The sequence below is a fragment of the Cucumis melo genome, chromosome 8 (assembly GCF_025177605.1).
Source record: "Cucumis melo cultivar AY chromosome 8, USDA_Cmelo_AY_1.0, whole genome shotgun sequence".
NCBI lineage: Eukaryota > Viridiplantae > Streptophyta > Magnoliopsida > Cucurbitales > Cucurbitaceae > Cucumis > Cucumis melo.
Genome location: NC_066864.1, coordinates 7,553,069 through 7,565,583, shown reverse-complemented (window position 1 = coordinate 7,565,583; position 12,515 = coordinate 7,553,069). Strand labels below are relative to the sequence as shown.

The following is a 12,515-nucleotide window of genomic DNA, read 5'->3' as shown; positions in this document are numbered from 1 at the left end:
CTGCTCTCTGTCATTTAGTTGTCTTCTTGGGTTGAAGTCCCAATCCATTGCGCTTTCGTTCCACATCCATTTGATGGATCCTTTTTTTGTTATGGATAGAGCATAGAACCTAGGGAATCTGGTCTTTAGAGTACCATTCATTCCAATTGTGATTCCAAAAAGACAGAAATTCGCCATTTTGTATTTTCCGGCTCATGTTTTAATTAAACCATTGGTAATTGTTTGTGGTGACTTTCCATGGAGCATTTGCTGTACTGAATCTACTCTGGGTAGGCAGATCACCCTCAAAAGCTTTTTCGTATTTAGCATCAATGAATTTTCTTTAAAGTGCTTGAGGTTCATTGTGATATCTCTAAAGCCATTTTTAAGAAGAGCAACGTTAGTTGATTCAACCAGGTTGATGCCTAGGCCTCATTTTTCCTTTGTCAGAGTAGTTATCTTCCATCCTCCTTTCTCCAAATACTTGATTTCATATTGAAGTTTACTATTGAAAGCTTGTGTTAAATGTGAAAAAATAGCTCGTGTATGATATATATATGAAACCAGAAAGATAGTTGATTTAGATAAATTTTTTATCGGTCTCTTAATATTATAAATATTAGGCATTTTGCTATATTTAAAAATATTTTAACAGTTTTGTCATGTGAAATAATTACCATAAAATTTAGGGTTGCTTCCAAATATAGTAAAATATTCGAGTCTACTATATATGTGATAGACCATAATAGATTACTATGTATATTTATATATGTCATGATAGAAATAAATAGCAATCTATTTCGACCTATTGTAAATAAATAGTAATATTTTGTTATATTAGTAATTTTTTTTAACTATTTTGTCCTTTAAGTTTGTGGATATAGCAATATTTTTTTTCAAAATTTCCAAATATATATAGCAACAAAAGAAAATCCAAATGATTTTAATTCTTTTATATTATTTCCAATCTATCCATATTGGTGTATCACCGTGTGTATTTCAGCAATATGTTTATATACTTTATTTACGGTATATGTCGTATAAATATACTTTTAATATTTTTGGTATATATTAGTTGTACAATAAATATCAAAGTTATAGAATTGTTAGATCAAAAAAATTATCATCTAGTGTATATATCATATTTATCGGCAGGTAAGTGTTTTGTAATGTTCCAAGCCTGGATTTTGGACAAGTAATTTGGAATTTTCATATTGGACAAGCCTGGATTTTGAACAAGCAATTTGGAATTTTCATATTGGACAAGCCTGGATTTTGAACAAGTAATTTGGAATTTTCATATTGGACAAGCCTGGATTTTGAACAAGTAATTTGGAATTTTCATATTGGACACTTGACACTTTCAACACTTGTCTCGATTATTTAACTACAGTCATTAGTTGACTTTATTTCCATTTCTTTAAACTGAATTTTGTCAAGAGGACACATAACTTCTTCTTCTAATGCATCACTCTCATCTCCCTCGTATCATGTCATATCAGATCAGATGTAATTATAAAATAGAAAACAAGACATGCATTGAAAAACATGTAAAAATACAAAATATATATATGATTGGATATTACTTGATTTATTTTATAATCCCATTATTTATTGATCTATATATTATTGATCCTTAAGGAGGGGAAGTACATAACATACATATGCATAAAAGCAATAAGTTTAAGTAGGGAGTTGGTTTATTCATGTGGGTAGAGACGATAGAAGGAAATGAGCTCCCTTAAATGTTCCCATGGCTTCTCATACACAACAATCTGATAGTAGTGATTCTCACAATTGTTTTCATCCTTACACTTCAACAGAAGACGCCAATTGGTTCCGGACACCACTTGCGACTCACAATCCAATATACTAACAAGGGTCAAGTGATGACCTCGTTCGTTGTATTTTTCCACTGCCCATTCTGCGACCTCTTTCACATGTTGATCTTGTGGATCCCGACATGGAAAGTAACCTCCAAGCACTTGGGAACACATTTTCTTACCTTACTTTCTTTTAACACACACAAATCTCTATGACTGATGGAATGCTTTGTGATTTGTTTTCAAACAAGAGGGTTTCATATTTATACTCCTCTAATTTATTCCACTTCTTCCCTTCAACTTAATTATGTATTAATTCTTTAATTTGTGGAATCTAATTCCTCTAGTACTCTTCTATTAGGTAATTAATCAAAAAGAAAAAGTAGCTTTATTAACATATAATAATTTTGAATTTCAGAATCCAACGATATATCATGCTTTTTTTTTTATACATATCCTTGTTACACAATGTATTTATTTACTAATACTTAAAATATATGATTCGAATAAACTTTCGTTCATGTAGAAGTGAACATATATATTTGAAGATTTTAAACTTCTGACATGAATTTGATGCATTTTGCTTAATTAACAGTAGGATTGCCTTAACCTTTTTTATTGTCTAATATTAAAATTTGTACCTACCATTGTCATACATAAATCGCATTAAGGGATCGCTGTACCATCTAAAGCATAGAATTTTGGTATAGGTTTCCTAGTCTTTCAAAAGAAAAGTAAAATTATGTTTGGAGAATACATTTTCAAGTGTATTTAAGTTTTTTAATTTTTATCCAAATAATTATTAAAAAAATACTGGAAAGTCTTCTTTGGGAAAGAAAATTCTAAACCTTGTTGTTCTTACTTTTGTGCTCCAAAAATTTCCTTTTTCGTAATTATAGCATTCCATATGTATTGCTTAACAGAGGGTTTTATGTGTTTTTGCTAAGGGTGCAAATAGTTCAAGTTGGTTGGAGTTGACAACCCGAATGACTCGATTAGCATTCCGAATCTAACCTTAAAATTATAGATTAGGTTGGGTTGCGGTTATTGGTTGTATAATTTTTTCCCATTTCTAATATTTGTGAAATTTCAAAAACATTATGAGATCATATCCATAAATCTACACATCCAAAAATATCTAGAAAATACAACATTAATATAATAATACTTATCCAAAAGATTTAAAACATCTAGAGGATTACTTAAGGAGAGTAAAAAATGAACTGAACTTCAAAAATAAAAAATAAAAAATACTCCAAGCATCATATTATAAAACTTAATATAAATATATATCATATCATTAATCCTGGTTGGGTTGGATTGAACCAAATTTTTAAAACCTCAACTGAAGACCAACCAAACTAGAAAGAAAAAAAAAAAAAACTGACCCAATCCAAAATTTAAAATAACCCAACTCAACCTCTTGTAATTTGGGTTGGGTAGTTCGGATTGTTCGGGTTGTACAAACAAAAGCATTAATGTTTTGGAGCAATTGTACTAGCATTGTAATCTTACATCGTTATTTCTGTAATCTCTTGAAGAAAATTTCGAACTTTTCTATAGTTTGTTTTTATCTTTCCATCAATTAATTACATAACTTTTGGTTTTGGGCGTGATACATATACTAAAGAACTGTCAACCCTAGTTGAGATGGCTTGATGCATCCCCCAACAACCAACCCTAGTTGAGATGACTTGATGCATCCCACAACAACTACAACCACGACGATGACGACGACGACAAGAAGAAGTCATTTTGGACAAATATAATTTGAGTGTTTTTTGAGTGTTTCGAAAACATTCAAACTCGCTTTATTAATATAATGCAATAAGTACAGGAAGTAAGGAGAAAAGGACTAGATATAAGCCTACAGTCAAACAAAAGCATTAATGTTTAGATCAATTGTACTAGAATTGTAATCTTACATCGCTAGTGTAGCCACTTAATTTTATCCTACATTTTTTTTTATTCTTTAAAATATTAATTCTAGCAATGGTTAAGATATTTTATTCATTTATTTTGTTAAAAAAAATGTAAAATATTTTTGTAATAATATGAAATCTTATGTTTTTTTAAAATGGAAAATAAAGTCATTAATGAGAATATCTATTATTTAAAAAAAATTCAAATCATTTTAGACTTATCACTTTAGGAAAAAAGCAAATTAATTTATTTATACAAAATCTCTTCTGATTTATCATATTAGGAAAAGCAAAATAATTTATATTATACAAAATTCTTTTAATACCATATTTGATTTATCTTTATCACTTTAGTAAAAAAAAGCAAAAAATTTATTTTGGACAAAATCTTTAAATATCGTATTTTTACTATTTTAGAAAAAAAATTAATAAAATTACATAATATCTAATTTGATTTTATACGGATTAAATTTTCCTAATTTGTGGCACACTCCGAGTCTATAAATAGGGTCATTTGTCATTTGGAAAAAGGGGAGAAGAAATTGTTTTAGAGAAATTCTCTAGGAAAAAAAGCCTATTAGAAAAAATCTCTACGAGAGAAAACAATTTTTTTGCTTAGAGAATTTCTGTAGGTATTATTTGGAAGATACATATTTCTCTACAAAAGGTGGGTTATTACTTCTTTTCGCTTTATTTTATGCGTTATTTTCATTTTTATCTATTTACTTGTCTTTTTTTCTTACTTTAAATCTAATCCTATAGAGAAGAAAACTTAGTTGGAGGTTGCATTAGGTAGGGATTTATTCCCAATGATCCGCACCCCATACAACAAGCAATCTCCTTCAGGATTGAGTCCTTATGTTTGTTCTTTTTTAAAAAAAAAACGTAAAGAGAGAAAAATTGCGTAAGGAAAATTCATTTTTTCGTTTTGCTACTTTTTTATCGTTACTCTAAAAAAAGGTTTTTTAACATTTTTTTTCTCTCTAAAAAATAGAGAAAAAGGAAAAAGTTATAAACAAAAAGTCTTATATTATTATCACCATCATATTTATTATATATTTATTATCATCCTCATATTTATTATTTATTATTATTATCATCATCATATTTATTATATATATATTTTCCTTCTTTTAGGGTGGCGGCAACCTTGCCGCCCGCCACCCTCGGTTCTTTTTTTTCTTTTTTTTTAATTTATTCATTTATTTATTTAAGTTTAGTTTTTAAATTTTAAATTTTATTTATTTTTAAAATTATTATTATTATTATTATTATTATTATTATTATTATTATTATTATTATATATTTATAATTTTAAATTCCCTTCTGTTTCTTATTTTTTTTCTTCTTTTTTTTTATAATTTATTTACTGTTTAATTTGGTTTATAATTTTATTATTATTATTATAAATATTATTTTTAGAATAACCTTCTGTTTTTTTATTATATATATATATATAACTTTCATTTATTTATTTATTTCGTTTTTCATATTTATGATTTTTTTTAACTTTTTGTTATTTTTATTTTTATTATCATTATTATTATTTCATTTCATAATTCTTTTTATTCTTTTAATTTACTATCATCCATATGTCCTCTTCTCTTCACTTATTTATTTAATGTTTTTTACATATTTATTTATTTATTATTTGATTTAGTTCTTTTTTCATTTGTTCTCTTATTTTATTTATCGTTATTATATATCTTTTCTTTTCCTGTTCTTTTAACTTATTTTTTATTACTATCGTTATATTTAGTATATGCATGCATTAATATAATAAATTATTTGTCTAATTTATTGTATGGTATATTTGTTATTTTTATTTGACTTTCATTAAAAATTTCTTAAAATTTTCAAAATACTTTTAACCATACTTGTATGCAATTTTGAAATCTTTTTTTAAAATTTTCTCTTTAAACCATTTTGAATTTTTTCTTTTGTTTTAAAATTATTTCTTTTAAAATCAAAATTAAATATATATTTCTTAAGGTTTCCTAATCTACTTTTTTTTTTAATAATATCTCACGTCGATTTCGCTAAAAAAATCCTACGATGGAATTTAGAAATTTCTAGAAGTCCGTTATTTCTAGATTCTTAAGGTGAGGGATGGGAGTCCGGGATTTGATTCCAAGAGAAAATATATTTAATCAATGTTTAAAAAAAAACATTATTCGAAGACTAGCCTATGATAGAATTTGAGAAATTGTAATAATTTCTCATTCTCTTAAGGTGAGGAATTTTTTCCTCAATATAGTCTAATTAATGGGTGTATCCCACTTATTTTATGGGATCATTGCTCCAAATATTGGAGTGGTGAGCCACAAGACATTAAATTTGGCCACCGTTTTCTAAAACGGGTGTTACGGGGTGCTAACACCTTTCCCGTACACAAATGACTCCCAAACTCAACTCTATTTTTTTTTGGTAGACTAGTTTTTATTTTGTATAAAATGATTTACTTTATTTCAGTGTCAAATCACACCGTAAAAAAAGATTGGTGGCGACTCCTCTTTTTTCGTTTTTAAAATTAAACCCTTCTTAAGGACGTCGGCCGCTCCGCATCGTCTCGGGTACGTGACGACAGCTATTTTCTGTAATCTTTTTAAGAAAATTTTGAACTTTTCTATAGTTTGTTTTGTATCTTTCCATCAATTAATTACATAACTTTTGTTTAAATATAATTTGAGTGTTTTTCGAGTGTTTCGAAAACATTCAAGATAACTTTTGAGGTGTATTTTAAACAAATATTTATAATACTTTTGTTCAAATTATTCAAACAAACAAAAAAAATTTCTAGACGTGTTCACAAGTTCATATTTTATTTCGTTGTTTTCTTTATGTCTAAATGTGTATGAGGTAAAAATGAGAAGAAGTTGGGTCTTTTACGATACTACATATGCGTGAAAGAGATATATTGTTGATTATCCCATGTGTGAAACTAACAATTTGTTTTGTATTAAACATTTGATTTTGCCTAATGATTCTAACTTATCCTCTCTTTTTTAATGAGATCAAAAAAGACATTCAATCTTTCAAGAGGCCAATGTTACTATATTAGTAAAAGTATGGATTTTGAGGTTTAAAAAAAGAACAAGAAACACATGAAGAACGAGTACCGAATATTTCAAATACTTTTGTAATTCAAGAATAAAAAAAGTATTCTAGTAGTTTATTTATTTATATTTACTGTTTTCTTTAAATAACAACGAACCGGATATCTATATTAAAGTGAGTTTAGTTTAATAAAAGTGGACATTCACTCCTTTTTACAATGATCGATCTTAGGTTTGGTTCCTAATCAGCTTTTAGATAAAATTTAGATCCGTGATGCGCATAATCGAAATTGCAGATTAAAAACAATCTTTACAAACCTGTGATCACACACAATTAATTAGGGATCAATTCAATTTCATGGAGCAAACCTTCAAGTAAACTTAAGTTAAGATTATCCGTGAAAAAAAGTGCAACTTCTTAATTTCTCTGGACTATTTTTCACAAGGGCCCGATGACAATGACAAAAATACTAAACTAGAAATCCATAGTTTTTTCTATATCTTATGTAGAGTCTTTCGGAAAGTATATGGAACATTTTAGGTCTCATTCGGTAACTATTTTGTTTTTTCTTTTTGTTTTTTAAAATTAAGTCTATTTTATTTTTATGTGATTTTATAGTGATTTCCATTTTTCTTAAATATAATGGTTGAAATCATAGCCAAATTCCAAAAACAAAAACAACTTTTTGAACATCGTTACTTTTCTTAGTCTTTGAATTTTGCCTTCATTTTTTTAAACCATTGGTAGAATATTGTACATAACGGAGAAAGAAAGTTGGAAGTGGAAGTAGTGTTTAGGCCAGATTTTGAAAAACCAAGGGCCCATTTGGTAACATTCCTATTTGTTCCTTGTTTCTTGTTTCCTGTTTCTTCTTTTTTAGAACAAGAAACAGTAATGCATTTGATAACTGTTTCTATTTCTTGTTTCTTGAAAAAAAGAAGCAGAAACAAAAAATGTGTTTGATAACTGTTTCTTGTTTACTGATTTTCTTCTAGATTTATTTTTTATTTTTCACATCTATTTAGGTTTATCCATCAAACATAAAAAATAAAATTATCAAAAGTTTATTCATTTAATACGAAGAAGTATCAATGCACAAATAAAAATAATAACATAACACTACAAGAAATCTGGCCTTTAATGTCGGGTGGAAAAAATGAAAAATAGGCTTTAATGTCGGTTTTCAAAATGCGGATCTTTAATGTCGGTTTAAAACCGACATTAAACGTCCGCATTTTTAAAACCGACATTAAAGCCCCTTTGTAATTTTTTTAATTTTTTTAATTTGGTAAAAATCAAGTTTTCTCTCTCTTACTTTACCTTTTCTTTTTCCTTAAAAGTTTATATATAAATTCTCCTCCTCTCTTCTTCCTCCTTATAACTTTGAAATCTTCTAACCCTAAATTCTGCAGCCACCAATCAAATTTTCTTGCAGATTCTTTTTTCCATCGACGATTTGAAGATTTACTATGGTCAGTAAAAGAGAAGGTCCGGCGATCGGAATCGATTTGGAACCACGTACTCTTGCGTCGGTGTGTGGCAGCAGGATCGAGTTGAGATCATTGCCAACGATTGGGGCAATAGGACGACGCCGTCGTATGTTGCTTTCATCGACTCTGAACGCTTAATCGATGATGCAGCTAAGAATCAGGTCGCCATGAACCCGATTAACATTGTTTTTGGTAAGTTTTCCTTTTCTTTTTTTTTATTATTACTATTTTTATTTTGCGCTTTGAGAAGTCCTTCCCAGTTGTTGCAACTATTTGTCTGTTAGAAAATATTGACGTTGCAACTATTCTTGGTTTTGTTTTTTATTAGTGATGTGCGTTCAAAAGGAAAGTTCATTTTTGGATGCGTTAATACAAAATTATGGAAAGCCTCCCAGTGATGGTAAGCTTTCATATTCTTTCATCTTGAAAGTTTTTTGCATATTAACTTTTTCTTGATCATGTTCTCTCTGTTGCAGCAATCCAAGTATTCTGATCATAGTTCTGATCTCTTATATCAAGTTTCTTGTATCAAGTTTGTGTTTACATATGATTTTGTAACCTTTCTATAAAAATTCATAGTTTATTATCTAACATCTGCCGAATAGTTTCCTTGCAAATATGCATTTTACAGTTTCTAAAATTCCCTATACCTTACAGCCTGCTGACTGGGATGACAGAGAATACATTGAAGATCCTAATGATGTTAAACCAGAGGTATTTAGCGACACATTTTTCCTGATGGTAGCAGGTTGCTATATTTCATAGCTTTCAATGAATTTTTCATTCTTTTATTTAGGGATATGATTCAATCCCAGCCGAGATTCCTGATCCGAAGGTTAAAGAGGTTTGTTGTTAATTTTGCATACATAATGTAGTCTCATCAAGTCTTCATTCTTCCTTCCCTAATTGCTGACGGGATCTAGTATTAACAAATTTTGTTGGAAAACTTTTTCTATGTAAATTAGTTGTTCTTTTGATGTACTTGATCTCTTTGCTCTTTCTTAAATAGCCTGATACATGGGACGAGGATGAGGATGGCATGTGGAAGGCTCCCAAGGTTCCAAATCCAGCATACAAGGGACCGTGGAAGCGTAAGGTGACTAAAGTGCTTTCCTATATATGCTCACTGTGATGTGTTCTATACAAGTTCTCATTTATCTTATGGCATGCTATACAGAAAATCAAGAACCCCAATTACAAGGGAAAATGGAAGACTCCATGGATTGATAATCCAGGTATGTTTCTTGTCAGCTGGTCAGATAGAGATGGATGAAGCGATTTGTGACAAAAGCAGTGCCTTAGCGTTCTTGTGGAACCTTAATAAATGTATTTTTTAGGCTTTTCTATTGCCTGCTTGAAAATCAAACTGCTTGAAAATGGACCTGTCTATTTCAATGTTTTAGATAACTGGTAGAACAGTAAAACTAGTTACTAGTGATACATAATCATGACCTCATAGTCATTCTAGGTTGATTCTTTGGAGCTATTATTTTATTCAATTGTTAGAGTTCTCCTTTAAGAACGATCTTATATGCTACCCAACTTTGCAATTTTTTTTCCTCATTAAAAGACATCTATATTAATATATATATGTTTTTTCTTCGTTTGCTGTTTTATTTATCCAGAGTTTGAGGATGATCCTAATCTTTACGTGCTAAGACCAATAAAGTATATGGGCATTGAAGTTTGGCAGGTAGACATCATGATTTTTTTTTGTTTCCCTTTCCAAAAGTTTATTAATTCAGAGTAAAATTTAAAATTAATCCCGTTCTTGTGTTTTGGTTAATTATTGTATTTGTCAATGGTTTTGTTCTGTGTTCTAGTTGAAGTTTAATAATGTCCCCACTAACCGATCTTTCAAACTATGTTGCATAGCATCTGCTTAATGTCTGATGACGGATTAATATTTTGCAGGTAAAAGCTGGATCAGTTTTTGACAACATTTTGATATGCGATGACCCCTAGTATGCAAAGGAAGTTGTTGATGATACGTTTGCAAGAAATAAGGAGGTATATATTTCATTTACTGGAAATTTCTTTTTGGACAGTCTCAAGTAGGAGGAGCCTTTATATTTGATTTAATGACGAGTTGTCAAGATGTGAAAAAGAAAATCTACGACGAGGAAGAAGAGAGAAAAATAATAGAACAGTAGTTATGTTTGAATGATGAGTTGTCAATTCAATGTGTTCATAATTTCAGGCTGAAAAGGAAGCTTTTGAGGAAGCAGAAAAAGAAAGGAAGGCTAGGGAAGAAAAGGTGAGAAGTCTTGTTGGTTTCATTGCCCGATGACATAACACAACATGAATTCTTAATTTCTTCATTTTAATATACATTGAGTATATCTGATATAGGAGGCTCAAAGGGCTCGAGAGGAAGGTGAAAAGAGAAGAAGGGAGCGAGACTATCGTCATAGAGATAGGAGGCGGCATTGCAAGAGGAGAACAGGCAGCTAGCAAATAAGGTATAAAATTAATTATGTCTTATATATTTGCAATGTTGTATATAAAATAATTAAAGTAATTTAATATTGTTGAATAGCCTCTAAGAATGTAATATGTTCATATACTTTGAAAATTTTAGGTAAAGGAAAATGAGAAGGCTTTGGTTGAATGTGGACAGTGCGATGTTCCAAACTTGGTTCATAATAAACAGCCCATTTTTGGAATGACACCACCAATTCCTTCTTTATCTTTCGGGTATATTCCTCTTTCTCTCTTTCAACTGAGAAATCTTTTCTCCTCACGTTCATAGATACGTACTATAGCTTGTATTGATTCAGCTATATCATAATTTCATCGTTAGAAGAAAGAAGCTGTCATTAGTTATCTTGAAGGATAATTGAGATACTAAGGAGTACTAAGTTGGTATGATGAATTGTTTCTTTTTTTATATACTGATTTACTTTTATTTCTGTATTTTTTTTCCTTTTTGAAAAATTGAAAATATTAGAAAAGAAGATGAATATTTTGTGGAGGAAGATGGGTGGACTCAAATTTTGTCCCAACTTCAAATTAGTTCAAAGGAACAACCCTGCTCTTCTCTTTTCTTCATTCTTCATTCTCCACCACTCGGGCTTCATTCTCTGAGGTACCATTTTTCTTTCACTTTTCTCCTTTTCATTTGTTTCTTTTTTATGTGGGCTATGACATTACTGCAAGTTTGGTAGGTTGAAGTTGCGAGTTTAATTGAAAGGGATCTCTGTAGGTGAAGTTGCGAGTTTAATTGAAAGGGATCTCTAGATTCAAATTTGTACTTAGGCTCGACTTGTGAAATTTGGAACATCAGTCTATTTGTGGTTGATTATGCATACTAGGTTGTGGTTTTTCTTTTGAATTTTTTCTGTTTGTGTGTGCATCCATTTTGTGGAAAAATGCTTGTAATCTCATTGAAAGGGAGCGTTAGTCTTATATTCCACAAAAAACCAACTTCCTTATATAATCTAACTAAATGGTACTCAATACTGGGTTGTGTTTTTTCTTTTGGATTTTTTCTGCTACTATTGTTGGACGAGCTGTTATGGATGATGCTAAAATGGCAATGCAGACTAGGAGTACTAGTGGTAACTTTGTTATTGCTGATGTTGCAATTTCTTTAATTTTTATGTTAACTTTGAACTTTGAAGTTACTAAACTTTGAGTTTAATTCATTTGCAATGTCTTTAATTTCTATAAGTTAATTTTGGACATTGGAGTCAGTAAAATTTGGGTTTAGTTCATCTGCAATGTCTTTAATCTCTATATGTTAATTTTAGTCTTTGGAGTTAGTAAATTTTGGGTTTAATTAGTTTGCAATTTCTTTAATTTCTATGTTCATCTTGGACTTTTGGAGTTACATATATAGGATCACGTTATATTTCGAGTTCTTTTTTCTACCTAATCTCCTTATTTTGATGTGATTAATAAGTGAATTTAACTACTTATTAGATGCATATATTCTACCTCAATGTTTAAATACCTCACGTTTAGCTTTGTTTTGGTATTGTTTGTAGAATGATTGAACTTATATCGGGTTGAAAGTTGAGCAATTGTGTAGATAGCCAGGCGATCATTGAAGGTTGAAGATTGAAGATTGAGAAGACGTTTAGAATTTTTCTTATTTACGTCTTGTATTAGGATCTTTTTTCATATACTGTTGTAGAATGTATATATAAACACAATATTAAGTTTTCATTTTGTGTATACAAATGTAAAAGATAAATATTATAGTTTCTAAAATAATATTAATTTTATTGATTCGTTAGAGC

At 29.4% G+C, this 12,515-nt stretch overlaps 1 protein-coding gene across 1 annotated transcript; it reads left to right on the top strand.

The window, feature by feature from the left end:
* The first annotated feature begins 8,869 nt into the window (after positions 1 to 8,869).
* LOC127150635 (calreticulin-3-like) lies at positions 8,870 to 11,248 on the top strand. The gene is made up of 10 exons (XM_051089062.1): positions 8,870 to 8,985; positions 9,068 to 9,115; positions 9,281 to 9,367; positions 9,449 to 9,506; positions 9,897 to 9,964; positions 10,186 to 10,281; positions 10,472 to 10,528; positions 10,624 to 10,733; positions 10,853 to 10,968; positions 11,227 to 11,248. Exons 1-6 carry the CDS (start codon positions 8,890 to 8,892, stop codon positions 10,234 to 10,236), a joined length of 408 nt encoding a protein of 135 aa, XP_050945019.1. The 5' UTR covers positions 8,870 to 8,889; the 3' UTR covers positions 10,237 to 10,281; positions 10,472 to 10,528; positions 10,624 to 10,733; positions 10,853 to 10,968; positions 11,227 to 11,248.
* Positions 11,249 to 12,515: the final 1,267 nt, after the last annotated feature.